Below are 22539 nucleotides of genomic sequence, written 5' to 3'. Positions count from 1 at the left end.
AAATGTGTTTTTTGAGGTAGAAAACTATCCTTAAAAATAATTTTTAAATAAGACTTAATTTGTCAAATTTTAATTATCTTATTTAAAATATTATTGTGATCCAATATCATATACAAAGTTCATAAGGATGTGCAGAGACAATGGTTGAAAATGAGTATCATTCATCTTTTATGATTTCTTCTTTAAAATTGACGTGTCATTTGTCTCCTTTTCTATTGGCCACTTGTTGTCTCTTCTTTGTCCACGTAATTGTTGAACTGGCAAAAAGGCGAACAAAATAAGACAAAGAATGGAATTTAATCTTGGAGCGTCTTGGTCAAAATAAAATTCTATGATATTTATAAGTTTAACTCATAATTGTAGTTTAGAAAATATCAAGAAAATAAAATATAGAAGAAAAATTGAAAAAATAAAATAAATTACTTTTACATGTTTTCTTAAAATTTATTTTATTTACTTTCTTTTTTTTTTTTTAATAAAAAGATTGAATAATTTCAAAATATATAAATTTGTTCATTTTCATACTTTTATTATAAATTAAATATTATAAAATTATTTTTCTTAATACTTTTCCTTTTGAAAAAAAATAATATTATTGTTTTGATTACAATATTATATTATGCAACCAATACGAGACTTTTACGAAATGATTTTAACTTTTATAATACTTGAATTTATTTATTTTTTTAATATTAAAAATATTTGAAACACTTTTTAAAATCATTGTAAAACAATTCTTCTTTAATTATAAAAAATTTTATCTCACGTAACTAAAAGTCTACTTGGCATTGATACTAAGAAACATATTTTTAAAGTGTGAAAAATTATATCATTCAAGTGTTAGAAAGATTAAAAATGCGTTCTAAAATTATTGTCAATTACACTCTAAATGCACTAAAGAAATAAATAAAAACCTGTTTTACAAATGATTTTAAAATGAGGTAAAAGTGTTTTTTAATACTTAAATTTTTTTTCTTATATGAATCAGGTGTCGCACAAATTTTATTATCAATTAAGAGTCTGTTTGATAGTAATTTTATGAGACACTTCTAGCTTAAAAAGTGTTTTTGAAAAAATGTCATGTGTTTAATAAAATTTTGGAAATTCTCATAAAATTTTACAAAATCACTTGTAATGTTTTATGGAAACATCCTTAATAAGTGATTATTCTAAAAACCCTTAGTAAGAAAACACTTTTATTAAAAACATTTTGAGTGGAAATACTTCCAAACGTATTTTAAGAGCTCATTGGTAGTGATTCTATAAAGTGTCTTTAATATTTTTAATACTTAAAAATTTGTATCATTCAAATATTAGAAATACTAAAAATGTTTTCTAAAATTACTCTCAAACGCACCGTAAGAGTGTTGATAATGATTTTAGAAAATGCTTTTAATTTAAAAAAATATTAAAAAAAAATTAAATGTTTGGTAAAATTTATGAAACACTTTTAAAAATTATTTATAATATTGAAAAATCTTTTATAGTATTTTTCAAGAAAACTTCCACAATTCATTATGTTAAAAATATTTTAATTAAACATACTTTAAATGAAAACACCGTAAAACACATTCTCGAGACGCTTAATCATAAAAATTGTTGGTGAAATTTTTGCTTTTTAATTAATGTCAATAGACCACTTAAAACCTAGCCCATTTTCACTTGACAATCAAAGCCAATGTCCTTGGCCAACAAAGACCAAAATAAAGAATGTTACAAAATTCATTGTTCTTGCCAGACAACTATGAAGGTATTGTTATTTAAATTAGAGGCATCATATGTTTATATGCCTTGAATGGGTTAGTATTAAAGGCATTATAACTTATACTATACAAGACATTTCATTGGTATTAATACATTGTGCATGTGACCACGTTTTTTATTTTTCTTATGAAAGCAAAATAGTACCTTCTCCAAATCAATTATTTGAATGTGTTTTCTTATAAATATGAATATAATGCTATGTTTAATAATTTATTGAAGTTGTTTGTATAGGACATTGTAGAATACGACTTGCACATTATTTCTTTATGAAAAATGATACCTTATAATTAATTTTTCAAATATCTTTTTAGTTGACCTCGTTACCCCTTTTATAGTTTTTTTTTAAGGCTATGTTTGAATCTTAATTATAAATTTTGAGAGAAAATAGAGAGGAAAAAAAGAAAAAAATTAATAAATTATTTTTACATGATTTTTTAAATTAATTTTATTCATTTTTTTCTCTTTTATGTAATTTGAAAATGAGTAAGGGCTCATTTGACCATGTTTTCTAAAACCTATTTTTTAAAATTGTTTTTAAGTTAAAGAACAAAAAATAGTTTGCTAGTATTTTTGTAAAAAGAAGGGTTTGTTTTATAACAAAAAAAAAAATATTGTTCTTTGATTTTTTGTAGAATAAAAATCTATTTGGAAATCTAAAATGTTTTTAACCTGATTTTAATATTTTTAATATGTTTTAAAAATAATATATATATATATATATATATATATATATATATATATATATATATATATATATATATATATATATATAGTGTTTTATTTTTAATTATTCTACATATTTCTATAATTATTTTTTAAAACAACCATAAAAAAACAAGTGAAACAATATAAAACATTGTTTTATAACAAAATAAATAAATACCTTTCTTTGATTTTTTGTAGAATAAAAATCTATTTGGAAATCTAAAATGTTTTTAACCTGATTTTAATATTTTTAATATGTTTTAAAAATAATATATATATATATATATATAGTGTTTTTATTTTTAATTATTCTACATATTTGTATAATTCTTTTTTAAAAAAACCATAAAAAATAAGTGAAAACAATATAAAACAATTAAAATATATTATCTGAAAACACTCTGAATAGAAAACAAAAAACAATTTTTGGTTATCAAATGTTTTATTTGTTTTTTGTTTTATAGAACATAAAATTGTTCTAAAAAATAATTCCCAAATAGGTTTTGAGTGACTTACTTCCTTCCCTCCCAAACGCAAAATAAGCATACTAACGGAGTTTTGTTTATAATACTATATTCAAAAATAAGAAACAAGAAACTATCTTTCGTATAATTTCTTATCAACTCTAATTCAATTTTCTAAAAATAAAAATAATAATACTAAGTTGTTTATCGCCAACATTATAACGAATTCACAATTTGAAAATTGCCTTTGTTTTCTAGTGTTGAGATTTAAGAATCTTAATTTAAAATTTTAATTTATATCCTTTGTTGGAACATTGTCACTTCTATTTTTGGTTCTTTCACTTTATTAACATTTTTCAATACGACCATAACTAAATTTATTATTACAAATATAGCAAAAGTGTCTAATCTTATGTCTTAATTTGATTGAAATAAATATCTTAATATTAAGACCCAAACCTCACTTTATAGACAAGGCTAGGCTAACTAAAAGGTAAGATTATGAACAAATTACCGAATAACACCTTTAATAAATAGTTAAGTTGGATCATGTTTAACGAATTTGTTAGTCTTACACAACTATTTAAAGTATTTAATTGTATTAAAAATATAATTTAAGGTTTTACTTGCTCGAGTTTGAGTTAGGTTGTCAATATGGTTCTTTTGAGATGATTAACCACATGTTTAGCGATGAAAGTACAATTTGATAGGTTTAGGTAGAGCTAATTTTCTTAATATGAGGTTGACAATGATCAATCTGCTTAACATTGTGGGCACTAATCAATAAGATAGCTAGGTAGCCAACCCATCCTAATCAAGATCAAGTCAAGTGGTTTCATTTGACCAAAGCCTATCCAAACAATAAGTCGCCATAAAAAAATGATCGTTACACATCATTAAGAGATTAAATACAAATATCAAGAGAGGTCATAATGGTCAAAAGGAAGTTGCAAAATTCATCTTATATAAATGTCAAGGAGACAAGAATTGGAGGTATATAGAATTCTCCCTCGTAAATATACTCCTTAATCCTCAAAGCTAACTAAAGCATCAGAGATTGTATAGACCATACATGAGCTTACCTTTTTTTTAGGGTTAATCACGATTAAGAACCAATGACCATGAATCATTATTAATCTCGACTTGGTATTAGATAAATATAGATTAATATGAATCTATCCCACTTAAATACTATAAAGGCTAAAAATTGAGATCTTTTAACTTATCGTCAGAACTTTAATTATACATGGGGGTGAGATACTTAGAAAATTCTTATCAATATTTATTCTAAGGTTGTATTCTACTCACATGTTAGGATTCTCATTCTAAATTTAGATGGCTTTGTATCGAATTTCCATGTTTGACTATGATATATAGCTATTGTATGTGATTTGGGAATGTTGATCATGGTCATGGTCATTAGATTTTCAATTTAGTCATTACTTTTTTTTTTTCAAGTAATGTTACCGAAATGTTGTACTTAAATATCAAATAAGCTAGTTTGTTAAGATTTTTGATACAAAAAAATTGACGAGGAAACTCGTGTGATAAACACATAAAGAAATTAGACACATAAATATATCATATAAAAACACTTACAAATATATATGATTAGTATATAAGCTTTTTTTTTTAATCAAATTTTAAGAATAAAAGGCTTAATAAAAGGGTATATTTGATATTTGGATATAGTATAAGAGTGACATTATTTCAAGAAAAAAATAGGGATTAAATTTAAAAATAGATAAAAATACAAGGATTTTTATAATTTATCAAAATTAAATTAAAAATACAAAGGATTAAATTTTAAAAATATTTTTATTTTTTATTTGTAAAATATTTTTTATTTCTAAAATATATAATAATAAATCATGTCTCTTTGTTATAAACCCTAGTAGATTTGACTAGGATAAAACATAATCATTCCAATATGTTAATAGCAAATCATAAGAAAATCATTTGATAGATCGAAAAATTAAGGTTAAGGACGAAGACAATTTGATGATTTCAAAAGTAACTAATAAATAAATAATTTTAGAAAAAAATTATTGTTTTTCTTACTTTCAAACCTTCTTGAAGAAAACACAACCTAAAAGGATTTAATTTTGATTTTGATTTTGTTTTTTCTTAAGAAATTTTGAATGTCTTCTTGTTACAACAAGAACAAAAAAAATAAAAAAAAATAAAAAATGCAAATCCAAATCAATTGAAATGCTTAATGACAACAATAATGTCATTTTCTTTCACCACATTTTCTTTGTAACCAAACAAAACATTAGCTTTTTTAAAGATATTTTAGAAATACCTTTTTATGAATATCTCAAAAAATAAAAAATCCATTTTTATTCCAATTATATTTTAAACTTGCATGAATCGAGTTCAATATTATTTTTTTCCTACTAAACTAAAAAAAATTAATGACTTTAGGGGAAAAAAAATTTAGATTCTTCATCTTGTTAGTAATTTTTTTTGTATTTATTTATGAATATTCAAAATATGACATGTGAAAATAATTTAATGGGATGTTTGGGAATTATTTTTTAGAATAATTTTCTTTTATTTAAAACAAAAAATATAGAAAACACGTTTGATAACTAAAAATTATTTTCTATTTTCAGAAAACATATTTTAATTGTTTTTACTTATTTTATAAAGACTGTTTTAAGAAATAATTATACAAATATGTAAAATAATTAAAAATAAAAGACTAGATACAAAAATTATTTTTAAAACATATTTAAAAATAGGTTAAAAATATTTTAGGTTTCTAAATAAATTTTTGTTTTACAAAAATAAAAAAACAATTTTTAAAAACTGTTTTCAAAAACTATTTTTTAGAATTATTTTAAAAAGCGGCTACCAAACATATCCTTAAATTTTCATTTTATTTATAACCAACTAGGGAAGAAAAATAACATGTTGTGATTTTAATTTAGTCAAATATGAAATGAAAATGAATAAATTTCAATGAGGTTATTCTTGTCTACTTTTAATTAAATTTATTTCTCTAAAAAAAATATTAAGAGTATTACGAAAAGAGATACCATGCTAATAAAAAATTTACTTTTAAGGAGGTGTAAATGAATCGAAATCATTGTGTTACATGCCAACCTTTACACCTCATACCTAATTATTTGGTACCTATTTGCGTAACCCCTCTAGCATATAAGATGGATGGATAAGCAAGCACCTTAAAAAAGAAACAAAATATATTCAATTTTATTTATTTATTTTACTTTTTCAACACCTTCCTTTGTCCCCACTCTTTCAGTAATGTATTTTAAATCCTTTTTTTTTTCTCTTTGTTATATATAAATAAAATTATAAAAATAAAATATAAGAAATAGGTGGCAACATATTTTAAATTTTAACAATATTTTTAAAAATAATAATTTAAAGTATTAGGATTATATTTAACAAAGTTAGGAAGAACGATTTTTTAATTTTGAGAATACAAAAACATGAAAATATGTTTTTAATTATTCTCGAATAGGGTTTTTTAGAATTATTTTAAAAGCAGAGTGTTTTTAAAATGCATATTTTAATTATTTTATGTGATTTTTATTTATTTATTTTTAAAGATTATTTTAAAAAGTATCTATTAAATTTATAAATAGAAGTTATTTTTAAGAAATGTTTGAAAAATATAGAAAGAATATTTGAAATTATTAAAAGAGAAGCAAATGTGGGAATTCAGAAAAGTCTGAAATGTGAATGTAAGAATGTGTAATTGGCATTCCACTATGAGGAGCGGTCCAAATATGAAGAGTGGACAGATGAACCCATGGAGTTTACATTGTATGACCATATTTTAAAAAACAAAAAGGAAATAAAGCGATGGCCATTTTGGTCATTTTGGTGGCAAAATTCCACGCCTTTCAAAAGGCGAAATCATGAGAGGCAATGAGGCCGGTTTGCCCATTCCACAGACAGGAGGCAAAAAAGGGGAGAGAGAAAATAAGAGAGAGAAGAGAGAGACAGCGGTCGGAAAGAAGAGAAGAGAGGTGGAGATGGAACCAGAGAGACAAACTTGAAGAGGAGAGAAGAGAGAGAGGTGGCGGCCATATTTCAACGGCCTAGATTTATCTAAATCGACCACATCTCGAAATCTCTACACTCCATCTCCATTTCTAACACTTCTTCTCCGACCACCGCTATGCGGCGAGGCAGGGCCACCGCGAGAGATGCCCCACAGCAACAAGAGGTCAGGAATCAGGGCAAAGATGTGAGGTTCAGAGGCGTGAGGAAGAGACCTTGGGGCCGTTTCGCCGCCGAGATCCGGGACCCGTGGAAGAAGACTCGGGTCTGGCTCGGCACCTTCGACTCCGCGGAGGATGCAGCCCGAGCCTACGATGCCGCCGCTCGATCCCTCCGCGGTCCCAAGGCCAAGACCAATTTTCCGTTGTCATCTCCGGCGGTTCCGTTGACCGTGCCGTTTCAACAACCGAGTCAATATCAGATTCAAGATCAGAATCACAGTCATCAGCATCAGCCTCAGAGGCCAACCACGAGCGGTATGAGCAGCACCGTGGAGTCCTTCAGCGGGCCCAGGCTCTCAAACCCGCCGTCGGCGCCGCCGCGGCCGCGCCTCCGGGCTCCTCCGGTAAACGATTGCCAGAGCGATTGCGACTCCTCCTCGTCGGTGATTGACGAGTGCGACGGCGATCTCACATCTTCTTCCCGCAAACCCCTGCCGTTCGATCTAAATCTGCTTCCCCCTTCGGAAGATGATGATGATGATGATCTCGATGCCACGGCTCTGTGCCTGTGATGCGTTGCTGAATGGTGCCTTTTTTCTGTGATTTTCTTTTCTCGGAAAAGAATATAAAGAAAAATGAGTATTTGGGGTTCTGGATTCTCTTCTTTGTTAGATTATATGTAGATTAGTGTTTGTACTCAACGAACTTCAACTTCATGGGCTTCAAATGTTGTCTGCCTTGTTGAAAACTTTGATCATATTACAAAGCAATTGATCTGATCTGATTCTCTTAATTTATCTCTCCTTTTTCTCCCTCTTGTATACATCAAAAAAATAAAAGCTCCAATTTTCTTCTCATTTCTTTCCTTTTGTCCGTGCAGATCATCATAAATTTCCTAAATTTTATCCTTTTCTTTTTTCCTTTGAATTTTCATAATGGGAGTTGTCGATTTATCTGGGTTATGGAGAATTTTTTTGGTCCTTTTTCTTCTTTAACATTTTGGCGTTTTCAAGATGTAGGTGGAGGTGTTCATTTTTGCCTTCTTTTGTTTTTTTTTTTTTTGGTGGTAGTAGGTGTTGATAAACTTCCGGTTTTTTTTTCTTTTTTGTAGGCTGGGCTTTTCGAGGATATGGGTCTTTGCTCAATTTGGGGTTTTGGTGGATTTTCATTTTTCTTTTTCTTTTTTTATATTTATTTTGATTTTGGTGATTATGATAATTGGGTCGGGATTCAATGTGAAATACCAATTGATTGATTGAATTTTTACGAGTAAATGTAGTTGTTTGAAGGAAAAAGAAGAAAAGGATTGGGGGTAGGGGGTGGCGCGGCCGGGGGAGGGGGATGGTATTGTATGGTGAGAGGGCACTAGCATCAAATGTTGATAGGGTTTTTGATAAGAACCATTTATTGGGCATGTGAGTGTAGATTCTTTTGCGTATGGTGAGTAGAGTAGAGTTGGGTATATGCTTGTGTGAGTGAATTGGGTTGTACCCCAATCCCCACCAAGCCTAATCTCCCATTCCCATTATTTATTTTTTAGAAAAGGTCTACCTTTCCTCATGCATTATTCAATTCATCTAGTTTTATTGCAATTTGACACTGCTGCCTTGGATTCATGTGAACTCACCACATGCATGTTGTGCTACTTTGCAGTTCAAATAATATGGTGAATGTGTATTTGGCAACATTTTCGAACCAAAATAGTTTAATTTTTTTAAAAATAGTTTTAAAAAACAGTTTTATGATTTTTTTGGAATGCTTTTAATTTTGTTATGTATTTTGATTTATTCTTTCAGTTACTTTTTCTTTTTTAATGAATGTATATGTAAAATGATTAAAAATAAATCACTAGATATAAAAAGATATTTCAAAAACATAAAAAAACAAGTTAAAAAATATTTTAGGTTCTTAAATGAATTTTTATTTTATAAAACATTAAAATTTAAAAACTGTTTTAAAAAATGGTAACCAAACAATTTCAGAATTGGATTGAATTCAATTTCTTTTCATGGATTATTTTTATTAATTTTTTCAATTTGGGAAATCGTATCCTCCTCCTCCAACCTATTCTATAGAGCTTTATATTAGATATGACGTGGTTACTTCACATAGGACTTAGGGCTGGCTCCAATAGGTTCAGTTGTTTGATTTCGGTTGTTAAAAGGACCCCAAAGTAGCAACCAGTTCTTAGCTATAACTTCCCACCTACCAAGGTGTGAGAGCTGTTGGAGGGGGACGTGGCTCATCTATATAAAGAACCCTTTTTCTTTTTTCTTTTTTCTTTTTATTTTTAATAATTTTATGTAATTTTTTAAATAAAATTAAAGGTATTTTTTCACTGGATAATAAGAAGTTGGTGAGTATCTTCAAAATAAAGCAATATTCAAAAAATGAAACTATTGTCATAAATCAATCCCAATCAAGCATCCGTGACCATCATGGCCTGTTCGGTTATATGAGCCCAAAATTCCAGTCCGGGGAAATACTGGGCTACCCAAAAAGCTGTGGCCCAAGGCCCACTCTCTAACAATCCAACGGACCACAGCGTTGGCTTCTTCCCAAAGCTGGATGAACGATCCAAAATCATTGCACAAACATTTTTAAGAGTACGCAAGGATTTAACGTTTCTCCTTTCGGAGAAATTTCTGTTTGGTTCCCTAGAATCTTTGCTTGATTTAGAAAACTCGAGAACCCTTTTGGATCGACTCCACTGGGTCTCGAGTAATATGCAGTATGCAGCGCCTGAGGATTTCAGGGACCTCGCTTTTGGGTTCCTTCGCAGTGCCTCATCTGAAGAAGAAGGCTATGAACTCGTGGTCTGCTGTTCAAGACACTTATCATTCCACCAAGGTGCATTATTATTATTATTTTTTATTCCATGTACAGTTTAAACTAATGCGGGTCAATTATTCTTTTATGGTTTGATTTGGACGTGTCTGCCTTTAGAGGGTTTTTAGAGGGTTTTGTGATTGATTTAATATATTACATGTGTGATTTTGATTTTGTTCAGGACACTTTTGAGAGGCATAGGGTGGTATTTACGATCGGAACATCTATAGCATCAGTTGCCACAGCATGGGCTGGTGAGTTCTGCTTGAATTCATCGTTTTTTTTGGTCATTTCATCTCTTTTGGTTATGTTTGTCGATGGTTTAAATTAATCTATATTCGAAATTTATGATTTAATGTGATGTGGGCTCTTGGGATAGATACTAATTAAAATGATATCTTACTGAAAATTCTCATGAAAGTGTCATAGGGACTAGGTGATTTGTAGAAATTATGTTGTTGGTGTTGAGCCAATTGAAATCAGGTTCGTCTAGCTTTACTGGAGTCAGACGGACTTCTTCCCTGCATAGAAGGATGTCTAGACTAGTGGTCCGGGCACGCCCCTCCGAAGCTTAAGTTAGAAATCAATGAGGATAACTCTCACTATTTTTTGTGGGAGAGAATGAGCGTGTGTACGTTGTTCGTGCTTCTTAAGGGGTTTATATAGAGCTGATGACACCGTCATTAAAGCGCCGCCTCCTTTCTTGTAATGATGACTGCCCTTAGGGCGGAAATCGAGCCTTGATAGGATAGTCAACGCCGTCATTGTTGGATTGAGCAATCACATCAAGTAAGGGCTACTGACTAGTGCCATTTGTTGACTGTCGTGCCAAAATCTCGGATCGTGTAGCTGTCTGTTCATTTAGCTTGCCAATGTTTGAGATTGTGTGTAACAATCGAGTGACATTGAATTTTGGGTGTTAATGACGCCTAATTCGCTGTTTAGACATCAGGCGTCTAGTTCAACGCTCAAACATCAGGCGTGGTTAACCACGCATGTCAGAAATCCTAAGGACTGAACTGAATTGATTTGTCCGTCTGAAATGTCTAATCGGCTTGGTCTATCCATTCTGTTTGACATCGTGAGCCTGTCTGAAAGGTTAGCCGACTTGGTCTGCTCATTTCGTCTGACATTGTGGAAGAAGGAAAACTTCACTTCTGGTGCCAGGCGGAGCTTAAAGTCTAGGCGGAGTGATCCCAAACAGGTTATATGTTTGCCCTGGTCGCCCAAAGGGTCTTGAGTCTGGGAAGGACACGTGGAGGGAAGCCCCCACGAAGGCCCCTAATTCGTCTGCCTTTATTCGACAGGGTAGTTGTTGGGTTGAGGCAGGACAAATTATCCGTTTTCAAGTTTTTGGGCGCTAAGGGGCAGTTTTTGAGACAACAGAAGTGGTAGGCCGTCTCCCCATTTTCCGCTTACTTTGCCTTAGCCTCTCATTTTATAACGATATCTCTGTTACCCCCCAGGTGGTAACTGGAGTCCAAAACCTCATGCGGCAGCGCGCTCACCTTTTCCACCGGTTGGAAGCAATCGAGACCATGAGGGCATATGTTGCCCATAACGTGGATGGGAATGAGGATCTCCTTGCCAACTTGGAGACAACGAAGAGTGAGGCTGTTGCTGCCTAGGAGCTAGTTGAAGAAGAGGTTGTTTGGCTGAGGCAGGAATTGCAAGATTCCCGGGCAAGGTTTGATTCTTTGTATTTCTTTACTTTGGCCGGCTGAAGCATTTTTTTCCATACTTGTAATAAGCAATTTTATTGATAATATTGCTTTAGGTTGGTCACATTCAATGAGCGGAATAGGGGTACTTCGTCTAGAGTCTAGAGGTGGTATACCCCTGAGTCTCCTGCCTTAGTTACAACATATGACCCTTTCCAATTACATTGTAGCTTTCTGGCTCCTACTTCAGTTGTGTTCTTAAAGACTTTTCTAAGGACTAAAGATCCTGGCCGGAAAAACCGTGGTCGTGCCCTTTTGTTGTACTGAGCAATTGCCCTTTGATGGTATGAAGCTATCCGGATAGCCGCGTCTTCTCGCAATTTGTCTGTCAAATCCAATTGTCTTATGAGTTCTTCATTATTGTCCCTTTGGTCTTGCACGATTGTTTTGACAGTAGGCATACCAATCTTAGTTGGAATAATGGCCTCCATCCCATAAGCAAGGGCGAAAGGAGTGGCCCCCGTTGGCTGTCTGGATGTTGTCCGGTAAGCCCATAAGACTCCGGGTAGATCGTTCACCCACTTTCCTTTTGCCCCTTCCAACCTTTTCTTTAGTGCATTCAATAGAGTTTTGTTTGTTGCCTCCGTTTGTCCGTTGCTTTGTGGATAGTGAGGTGTTGAGTATAAGTTTTTAATGTTTGACTCTGAGCAGAATGTTCAGAAGACAGTACTGTCAAACTGTGGCCCATTATCTGTAACAATCGCTTGCGGAACTCTGAATCGGCATACAATGTTTTTTTAGACGAACTTGGAAACATCTTTATCTTTGATGTTGGCATAGGTTTCTGCCTCCACCCACTTGCTGAAATAGTCGGTTGCAACCAACAAAAACTTCTTTTGTGCTGCTGTAATGGGCAAGGGCCCGACTATGTCCATCCCCCACTGTGCAAACGACTAAGGACTTGTGATCGGGTTGAGAGCTTCAGAAGGTACACGGGGAATGGGAGCATGTCTTTGACACCGATCACACCTCTTAACATAACTTTCAGCATCTTGCTTCATGGTGTGTCAATAGTACCCTTGTGTGTAAGTGCAATGTGCCAAAGTACGTCCGCCTGGGTGATTGTCACATACGCCTTGATGGAGTTCGGCCATAACATATTTGGCCCCTGGCTTGCTCAAACACTTTAGGTATGAACCTCCAAATGACCGTCTATATAGTTGGTCATTAATTAGAGTGAAGCGTGTTGCTTGTATGTGGAATTTGTGCGCTTGCTTCTCGTCTCCTGGTACCTCCCTTGTCTGAAGGTATTTCATGATGTTAAACATCCAACCTGAGTCCGTTTGACTAGTGTTGCACACTGGTTCAAGTGTGATTGAGGGGGCAACTTTGAGGTAAACGGGTAGCATCACTGCCTCTTTTATGGGAAGAGTGACAGTTATTTCGGCTAGTGCATTTGCCTTCTCGTTCTCCTCACGCGGCACTCATCTAATGACCCAATCGTCCAACTTTTTCAGATGGCTTTCCACCACGGCGAGGTAACGAGCCATGCGTTCATCATTTGTTTCATACTCTCGTTGAATCTGTCCTACAATTAGCTGAGAGTCACTCCTGATTTCCAACTTGGTTCCTTCTAATACTAGGGCAAGATCTTGCTTGGCTAGGACAACTTCATATTCTGCTTCGTTATTGGAGGCAGAAAAGCTGAGATGGATAGCTTGCTCTATTAGTTTCCCGATTGGTGATTGTAGGATTATACCTACTCCAGATCCAGACACTTTAGACGCTCTATCTACGTGAAGTGTCCACCATTGCTCTCCAGGGCGATCAGCCGAATGTGCTTGTTTTTAAGGGAGTTCAATTATAACTTGTCCTTTCAACGATAACCTTAGCCGATACTTGATTCCGTACTCATTTAACTCGATGACCCATTTTAACATTCATTCGGATAGATCTGGTTTGTGCAGGGTAACTTGGAGTGGCTGATTTGTAAGTACAATCACTTGATGAGTCTGGAAGTATGCGCGGAGCTTCTAAGCGACATTCTTTAAAGCTAGGGCCGTCTGCTCCATTCTGGAGTATCGAGTCTCAATGTTTACTATTGCTTTGCTCACATAGTAGATGAGCCTCTACTATTTGTCTTGTATGTGCCGAAACAGGACGACACCAACAACATAGTCAGATACAACCAAATACATATAAAGTTGTTGGCCGGACTTGGGGCTGCTTAGAATAGGTGGTTCAGTGAGGTAGCGCTTAACTACTTCAAATGTTTGCCTGCATTCATCCGTCTAGCCGAACATGCTTGCTCCCCTGAGTGTGAGGAAGAAAGGTCTCAGCTTGTCTGTGAAACGGGCTATGAAAAACTCCAAAGCTGCTAGACGGCCTGTGAGGCACTACAACTTCTTTTTGCTGCTTGGGGCGGGTGTTTCGAGGACAACTTTTATTTGAGCCGGATTAACTTCAATTCTTCTTTGGGTCACCATAAACCTTAGAAATGTTTCTGCACTGACGCCAAATACGCACTTAGTTGGATTGAACTTCATGTTGTATGCTCGCATAAGACAGAATGTTTCTTCCAGGTGCTGGAAGTGCTCAGCTCAGGTTTTGCTTTTCATAACAATGTCGTCAATGTAGACTTCCATGGTTCGGCCGATCAGGGGCTTGAAGATTTTCGTCATTAGTCTCTGATAAGTAGCACCAGCATTCCTAAGCCCGAACGACATGACTTTGTAGTAGTACAACCCATGTGGTGTAACAAAGGTTGTCTTCTCCTCATCCGACTGGAACATAGGGATCTAATGATATTCGAAGAAGGCATCCAGGAAGGAGAGCATCCCATGGCCGGCGGTGGAATCGACTATCTGATATATCTAGGGTAAGAGAAAGCTATCCTTTGGGTAGATGTCATTCAAGTTGGTGTAATCAACACAAACTCGCCACTTCCCATCATTCTTTGGAACGACCACCACGTTTGCTTACTAGTCCAGGTATTTGACTTCTTTGATAAATCCGACTATCAACAGTTTGTCAATTTTTGTCTGGATGATTTTTAGCTTGTTCGGATGAAAACGTTGGACTTTTTGCCGGACAGGACGCGAGGAGGGCGTGACGTTAAGTTTGTGGGAGGCCTCAGATGGATGAATTCCCGACATATTTGAGTGAGACTAGGCGAAGATGTCATTGTTTCGCTGAAGCACACTTCCTAGTAGTTCCAGTTCATCCTGCGTAAGTAGAGAGTTGGTAGAAGTGATTTGATATGTGCCATGTGAGAGACATAGTGGCTGGAGTGGATCAGCTGCAGATGGATCTTTCTTTGTCGGGCTCAGTAATTGCTATTGCTCCCTTATATTTGATGATTCCAGACGTGCCTCATTGCCGACTGGATGTCTGGAGTCTAGCGCCACTTGATAGCATTGGCATGCGAGTAGCTGGCTGCTAAGGAGATCAACTTGTTCCTCCTCCATGAGGTAGCTCACCATCTGATGGTACGTAGAGGGAACGACTTTCATTCTGTGAAACCATGCACGTCCCATAATGGCATTGTATGAGGACAAATCGTCGACCACTGAGAATTGAACGTTCAGGGTTGCTGGGCTAGCTTGGACGGGTAGTACAACGTGACTTAGAGAAGTCGTCGTAGGTCCATTGAATCCGGACAACAAATGCCCTGGGTTCTCTTGGGCGGATTGTGAGTAGTCCATTTGCTTTTAGACTGACATTTGCAAGAGGTCAGTTGAGTTATCGGGATCAACTAGAACCCTTCTCACGTTGAATCCGCCTACCCTTAGTGTTAGGACTAGGGCATCTTCATGCGGTTGCAATACTCGGTTAGCGCCTACTGGAGGGAAGGTAATTGTGCCGTCAATGGGGCGCACACTCCCTTCCGAAAAGTTGTGCTGAATGGACTTAACCCACTCTCTTACAGAGGCTGCACGGAGCAACCTTCGCCTTTGCCACTTAGAACTGTCTATCGTCTATGAAGCCTTTATGTATGTAGTTGATGACAACTCTGGGAGTTGCTGGAGATGCAGGGTCTTGGATGGCTAGCTCTTGCGCCGTCTTTTTTTGCCCACCGGTTGTGTGGACATAGTATTTTAGGTGCCCTACTTTGATTAGTTTCTCCACCAAGTAATGGAGACTCTTGCATTGCTCTATGGTATGGCCGTGATCCTTATGAAAGGAGCACCTTCTGTTTCGATCCCGTCTAGCTGGATCTGTCTTGATCGGCTCTGGCCATTTGAAGTTGACAGATCGCGGATCATCGAGAGGAGTCTCTCATATGATATATTGAGAGGGGTCAGTCTCACTTGATTCTGTTGCTATTGGCCAGCCCGCCTTTTGCTAGCTTGCCTCGATTGGTTCGAGGGCTTAGAACTTCATGCCTCGTCGTCCTTGGTCGGACGATTGGTGACCAAGACCTGCTGAGTAGCTGTCTGGACATCATCTTCGAGTACGGGGTATTTGTCTGCTAGCTTAAATAGGTTATCCATCGTTGCAGGCGACTTCTTTGCGAGAGACTAAAAAAATGGCGTGCCCGAGCCGATGCTTCGCTTGAAGATCTGTAGGATGACATCCATACTGCAGGACTCCACTTGGAGCACGACTTGCCCGATCCGCTTCATGAAGTCTTTGAGCGACTCGTTTTCCTGCAGCTTGATGTTCTGCTTATGGCGAGCGAAACATGAGTAGTGACCCACAAAGGCTTCCGATATATCTTGGAAAGTGTTCACGGAATTCTGCGAGAGATGGTGGAACCAAGAAAGAGCTTGGCCGTATAGGCTGGCCGGAAAGACTTTGCACAATAGTGCATCATTCCTTATATTGAGGGTCATGAACTGCTTGAAGTGCATGATGTGATCGAACGAATTGCTTGTTGCGTTGTATGTTGTGAATTTTGGCATTATGAACCTCCTAGACGACTCATAATTAATAATATGAGGGCTGAACGGCGTGGAGAGCATGTCATCCAGCTGTCGACTGACAAAGCCGGGCGGAGCTCGGATAGCCAGGGCCACAACTAGCTGCTACCTTGGCGGCTAAGAGGGCCATTCCGACATAACTACTGCGGATGGGGGACCTAGACGAGCCTTTGGGGTTTCTAATATGCATGGTTGTTTCTCCATTCCTGGTGCTTGAGGTCCCAATCGAGCTCACATCGCATCTGACAAACGCGACCTTCTGCCATGCCTACTCTTCATTGATGTCCGGGTAGAGTCGGCGCCTTTGTTCAGTTGCGTTTGGCGAGCTGGTGAAACCTCCTCTTCAGATCGTCTCGTGTAGTTGTTAGAGGAAAACTCTGTGTTCTCAGGGAAAGATGCCTCATCAGTCCGTCTTGCTGCTGTTTGTTGGCTTTGAGGATGCCGACTTTGAGAGGGGCCCGACTGACATTTGTGCCGACAACTCTTCATTCTCTTGTTTGAGTCGCTTTGTTTGGCGGAGCAGAAACTGTATCAGCCGATCATTTTCTCGTTGGCATCTCTCCATCCTTTCACGCCAGGCATAGCAGTCTTCGCCACCCATAGTTGATGATCAACTTCTAGAGGGTGTTGACATCCTTAGTCATTCCCACAGACATTGCCAATGTTGGTGTCGAGCCAATTGGAATCAGGTTTGTCTAGTTTTGCTGGAGTCGAGTAGACTTCTTCCCTGCACAGAAGGATGTCTGGACAAGTGGTTCGAGCACGCCCCTTCGAAGCTTAAGTCAGAAATCAATGAGGATAACTCTCACTATTTTTTGTGGGAGAGAATGAGCGTGTATACCTTGTTCGTGCTTTTTGAGGGGTTTATATAGAGCTGATGGCATCGTCATTAAAGCGCCGCCTCCTTTCTTGTAATGATGACCGCCCTTAGGGCGGAAATCGAGTCTTGATAGGACAGTCAATGCCGTCACTGCTGGACTGGACAATCACATCAAGTAAGGGCTATTGATTGGTGCCATTTGCCGACTGTCGTGCCAAAATCTCGAATTGTGTAGCTGACTGTCGATTAAGCTTGCCAATGTCTGGGATTGTATGTAACAATCGAGTGACATTGACTTTTGAGTGTAAATGGCGTCTAGTCTGCCGTTCAGACGTCAAGCATCTAGTCTGGCGCTCAGACATCAGGCGTGGTTAACCGCGTATGTAAAAAATCCTGAGGATTGGATTGGATTGATTTGCTCGTCTAAAAGGTCCAGCCGACTTGGTCTGTCCATTCTGTCTGACATTGTGAGCCCGTTTGAAAGGTCAGCCGACTTGGTCTGCTCATTCCGTTTGACATTGTGGAAGAAGGAAAACTTCTCACTTCTGGTGCTAGACGGAGCTTATCTTGGTCCAGACGGAGTGATCTCAGACGAGTTATATGTTTGCCTTGGTCAGCCAAAGGGTCTTGAGTTTGGGAAGGACACATGGAGGGAAGCCCCCCACATGTGACAATGTTCTCTGCAACTGCCATAAATACATGATAATGTGCTTGGTATTTAACTATATTGTTTTGGGTTTCATTCAAAAGAAAATGAATCATGGAAGGTGAGACTTGGGGAGATTAACCATGTGTTCTTGAGAGTGGTCATTGTGTCTGTTTAGAAGTGATCTGTGGAATGCCTTTCTGAAGCCAGATGTAGGCTTTCTCCAGGACCCCATGTTTGGTAATAAGCCCTTGAAAATGCCGATGGTTCAAATGACAATTTGAGCAATGGTATATATATATTTGTTGCGCAAACACTATAGCTTCGGAGTGGATTGCTCATTAAATTCTGTTTAATCCATGTGAACATGGGATCAAATTTTCTTTGGAGAGTGGCTGAATTTTTCCAGGACATGGGTTTATTGAAAGGGTTTTTAAATCCTATGCTTTTTTAGAACTCAAATGGACTTTTCCCCTTTCAGTTTAACTCGCCTTCTCATGGTCAGGATAATTTTGTGTATCCAGAGCATTAAACTATTGGGGTGACTACAAATTTTGTTTCTCTGCATTCTTATCTATTTTGAGTGATAGATTTCTTGTTAAATCATGTCCCAGTTCTCCTTTCACCACAACCTCGTTAATTTTCCTTCTTCAGCTTACCCTATTCTTGTAGACCTTTAAATATAGGCCATATTGTTCATGTTCGTTGTAGTCAAGAGCCAAAATGCCTCTTTTCACTACTAGTAGTTTTCTTGTGATTTTAATTTCTGCTGACCTTGATGAAACGATTTCCCTTATCAAATTCTTGAAATTTAACTGAAGGCATATTTTGAAACCATGTATGATAAAGCCTAAAATTCAATTGAAAAAAAAGAGAACCTGATTTGTGATTAATGATATAGCTCTTTACTTAATTTTGTGCCTTTTGTTGCAATATCATGTTGAACTTGGTTTTTATGTGATATTTTTTCTTGCATCCCTGAATCAATCATCCATTCTTCCCCAAAATTCTATAGCATATCTAATAATGCACTTCTAGGAAAAAATGTGTCTGTTGAACTTGCGTTTATGTGTTTAATGTTGTGATAGATGGCTTTTTGATTTGATAGAAAGAGAGCCTAGATTTAAGCTATTTGCAACTACTCTGGCCACTAAATGAGAATATGGTATCTTCCAAATGATCCTATAAAGGTGGGGACCCTATAGGAAAGGAGTTTTGAAAAATAAATATGAGGTTTGGTTATACCTCTCATAATTCAAATAGTCCACGTGAGAACAAATCAAATAATATTTGGAGAACTAATTCACTTTTCAGTTTGGGTTGAAAGTGCCTAACATGAAACAATCTAAACTGATGTATAATGGGTTTTTAGTGGAGAAAAAAATGGAAACCCATGCATTGTTCAAGCATTTTGCAAAGTGTTTGTGTAAATGCTTTTAAGAGGTAGTGTTTGCTCATTCATTTATTTCTCTTGACTGCTTCAACTAAGGCTTAGGAGGGAACTTTTAACCATATTCATTAATGATGGTGCAGGTTATTCTATCCGCTATCTTCATCAGGAAAAAGTTGATAAAAGGCTTGCCGCAATTGAAGATTCTGTAAGTACTTGCTGCATAATATTCTCATGCACGAAATACTGCTTGGTTTTGTTCTAATCATAATGCTTTGTTATCAATCCAACTTAAATGTATAGAATGACAGGTCTATCAAAAAAAAATGCGTAGAATGACAGTGGTGGTTAAGAATCTGTTAAGTTGGTACTTATCAAAAAAAAAAAAAGAGAATCTGTTAAGTTAGATTCATTGGTCATTAATGGAGCCTATATGGGCTTCGGAAATTTTTTGACACCATTATTTATTTTTTTCTTCAGTTAACTCCTGCATTTTTTTTAACTATTTAATTGACATTTTGCTCAAGTTGGCTACATACATGAAAAAAACATTTATTTTCTTTATTTTTTTTTCAATTATGTTTTGGATCATTCGGCAAACCCTAAGTTAAAAGGCCTATTCTCTATAACTCAATGTCCATTTCAGGGTTACATAATCACTCTATGGCTGAGTCCTGCTACTAATGATACCCTGAATTTACTTGGTGCTGGTTGTTGCGGGGGGTCAACACTCCAAGGTTTGGGTCCCCATGGAAAGTCATAAGAGTTTGGCCATGAAAGGTTCCTTGGTTATAATAAAATTAAAAAAAAAAAAAAAAAAAAAATCACTCCATGGCATCAACTGTTTCAAAAGTAGTGGTTGAGAAAAGTGGATTTTGTTTTGTTCCTTCACTTGCGTAAATGTTATGTCGTTTATAAGATTTTTGGTCTATTTTTAAAAAAAGACATGGTTTTAAAATTATTCTAGTATGTATCTTAAAGGTGACCTTGGAACTATGTTGAAAGTGAGATGTGTCTACTTTTCCTGGAAATAAAGCTTATCCACATTGAATGGTAGGATTTCTACTTATGATTGTCATGAGTTTATAATGTCATACTTCATAGCTAGCTAATATTTTTAATTCTCTTTCGGACTGCTGTTTATGATCCTGAACGTTAATTTTAAGTTCTATCCTGGAAACTATTTTCCACCCTTTACCATCTCCTGCTTGCTCCTTCTGTGTTTTTGTTTTTCAGGTCTGAGACATTTTTTTATTTGTTGTGTTAGATGAAAAACAATTATCATTTGGAACATACTGAACTTAAGAAGATTTACGATTCTGGAAATTCCAGGAATGCAGCTTGTATTGCTACTGCTGGAGTCACTTTAATTATTGGGTATGTTTCTTAATGTTTATTTCATATGAAAGCATTATTGTTTTGGCTTTTTCAGTTGAGAAAGTTGGAGCTCTGTTCTTTGTAGGAGATTTTTTCTCTTCATAAATTATACTGAGCATGGTCGTAAGCATTTTGAACATTGCTGACAGATTTGCCTTTTAGGACTTATTATCCCCCTATTTTCCTTTTTGATCAGACTTTTTATAGAGGATTGTGTATTTATCTGAAGGATTTCTCATCATTCTTTATATTTATTATTTCAATGCAATGAAGTGGTTGTTTATGATAAAATTAAAAAAAAAAAAGAAGAAGAAAATTAGTTGGAAATCTTTGCCTTTTTATTTTTTGGGTTAAAGAAATTCATTGAATGTTGCTTATGGTATAAAAGAGTCACTGCTGGTCGAAATGAAATTATTTTAACAATTCTGAAAGTGGGGTGCTTTCAGAAATAAAATTCGTTCTTTCAGAGCTTTGGGCTGGTGAACAATCTCCAAATCCTACTTGCACTCCACCATTCCTCCAAACCACCTAATGCAATAAGTGAAGCTTATTGCATGTAACTCTACCGATATTCTCTTCTGTTTACTGTTTCATTTTCTAATAGGAATTTGGCCCAAAAAAGGCAAACTTTGGAAGTGTAAACCACTTTCAATGAGAACACCAGAAAGTAGCTTCCTCGCAAGCTCCAGAAAAGTTTTAACCGGGTCTATACTGTGGTAAAATCTTGCACCAATAGGACCGCAAAACATTTATTTGAGCATTCATAAGGATTGAAAATTGAAATAATTTATCCTTTGAATCAGGATGTGGTTGAGGGAAGTTCACTCATATATGCTTTATATGATTATCATCATATGATTAATGCTGCACATCCTGCTGATGTCTTGATATTTTCTACTAGATACAGATAAGCATCTGTCCACCAAATAGGGTAATGACATGTAAAAAGAAAGTGGTATAGCTGACAGGTGGGACACCTAGATAGGCATGTTCACATCCTTTTTTAGGTTCAGTCTGTAAATTTCTAATGCAATTAACAGAATGAAATGTGGGAAAGCAACAAAAAACTTATAGCATTTTTCTTTTTCTTGATCTTGCTTCTTGGTTGTTTTACTGTTTAACTCCCTACTCCTAATTGCAAAAACTGATTTTTCCTATTAAAATGGTTATTTTTATCTTGTCACTCTCTTTATCTTTTTGCTGGATTGCAGATATGGGTTGGGCTGGCGAGGTGGAAGATGGTATGCAAATAGGAAGTTCAGAAGGGAGCAAATGAAATTGCTAGGGCAGATAAAACCCAAAAGGACGCCACTCCAGTTCCTTAGAAGACTAAGAAGACAGAGGGCGCCAGAGACCGCACCCAAAACATCTCCAACCTTGCAAAAGGATGCTCCCTCCATGAATGATTCTTTACAAACCCGCCAACAGCAATTGCTGTAGTTACTTATTAAGCATATCAGATGAAAAATGCTATCATATAGTTTCATACTCATTCAAGACTGTTTCTGTACAAAGCATAATATGGATTAGTTTATTCCTCCCTCCCCCAAGCTCTCTATCATTCTCTTTTTTTGGGGGACAATTTTTTTGGTTCCTTGTCCCTTGTTGCCAGTCTGGGGATAAGTGCAATATAATAATCTTTTGTTTCCTAACAGTGGAAATTTAGTTCAAATTGCTTGCCAGGCTCATGTTCAAAAGTATTCTATACATGTTGAGAAGGTTTGTTTTCTAATTACAGCTTTAGGAAGATTTCCAGGTTATG

General features: G+C 35.7%; 2 protein-coding genes across 2 annotated transcripts; both read left to right on the top strand.

Annotated features, from left to right (window-relative positions):
• Nucleotides 1–6852: 6852 nt before the first annotated feature.
• Nucleotides 6853–7989, top strand: LOC117927380 (ethylene-responsive transcription factor 3-like). The gene has a single exon (XM_034846885.1). It carries the CDS (start codon nucleotides 7090–7092, stop codon nucleotides 7702–7704), a length of 615 nt encoding a protein of 204 aa, XP_034702776.1. The 5' UTR covers nucleotides 6853–7089; the 3' UTR covers nucleotides 7705–7989.
• Nucleotides 7990–9744: 1755 nt separating this feature from the next.
• On the top strand, nucleotides 9745–22482 carry LOC117927306. Its single transcript, XM_034846781.1, has 5 exons — nucleotides 9745–9982; nucleotides 10143–10215; nucleotides 19544–19608; nucleotides 20668–20777; nucleotides 21989–22482. The coding sequence occupies exons 1-5, from the start codon at nucleotides 9866–9868 to the stop codon at nucleotides 22215–22217; spliced, it is 594 nt and encodes a 197-aa protein (XP_034702672.1). The 5' UTR covers nucleotides 9745–9865; the 3' UTR covers nucleotides 22218–22482.
• Nucleotides 22483–22539: the final 57 nt, after the last annotated feature.

Source organism: Vitis riparia, chromosome 12 (assembly GCF_004353265.1).
Source record: "Vitis riparia cultivar Riparia Gloire de Montpellier isolate 1030 chromosome 12, EGFV_Vit.rip_1.0, whole genome shotgun sequence".
In the NCBI taxonomy this organism is placed as follows: Eukaryota; Viridiplantae; Streptophyta; class Magnoliopsida; order Vitales; family Vitaceae; genus Vitis; species Vitis riparia.
The sequence above is the reverse complement of the archived record's forward strand: the minus strand, read 5'-3'. Positions and strand labels throughout refer to the sequence as shown.

What these genes read in the sequence shown, in the direction of transcription:
- LOC117927380 (XM_034846885.1), top strand. Translation starts at nt 7,090, where the DNA reads ATGCGGCGAGGCAGGGCCACCGCGAGAGATGCCCCACAGCAACAAGAG.
- LOC117927306 (XM_034846781.1), top strand. Translation starts at nt 9,866, where the DNA reads ATGCAGCGCCTGAGGATTTCAGGGACCTCGCTTTTGGGTTCCTTCGCA. An exon ending in ACACTTATCATTCCACCAAG is followed by an intron (nt 9,983 to 10,142) that starts GTGCATTATTAT and finishes GATTTTGTTCAG; the next exon opens with GACACTTTTGAGAGGCATAG. An exon ending in GGAGTCACTTTAATTATTGG is followed by an intron (nt 20,778 to 21,988) that starts GTATGTTTCTTA and finishes GCTGGATTGCAG; the next exon opens with ATATGGGTTGGGCTGGCGAG.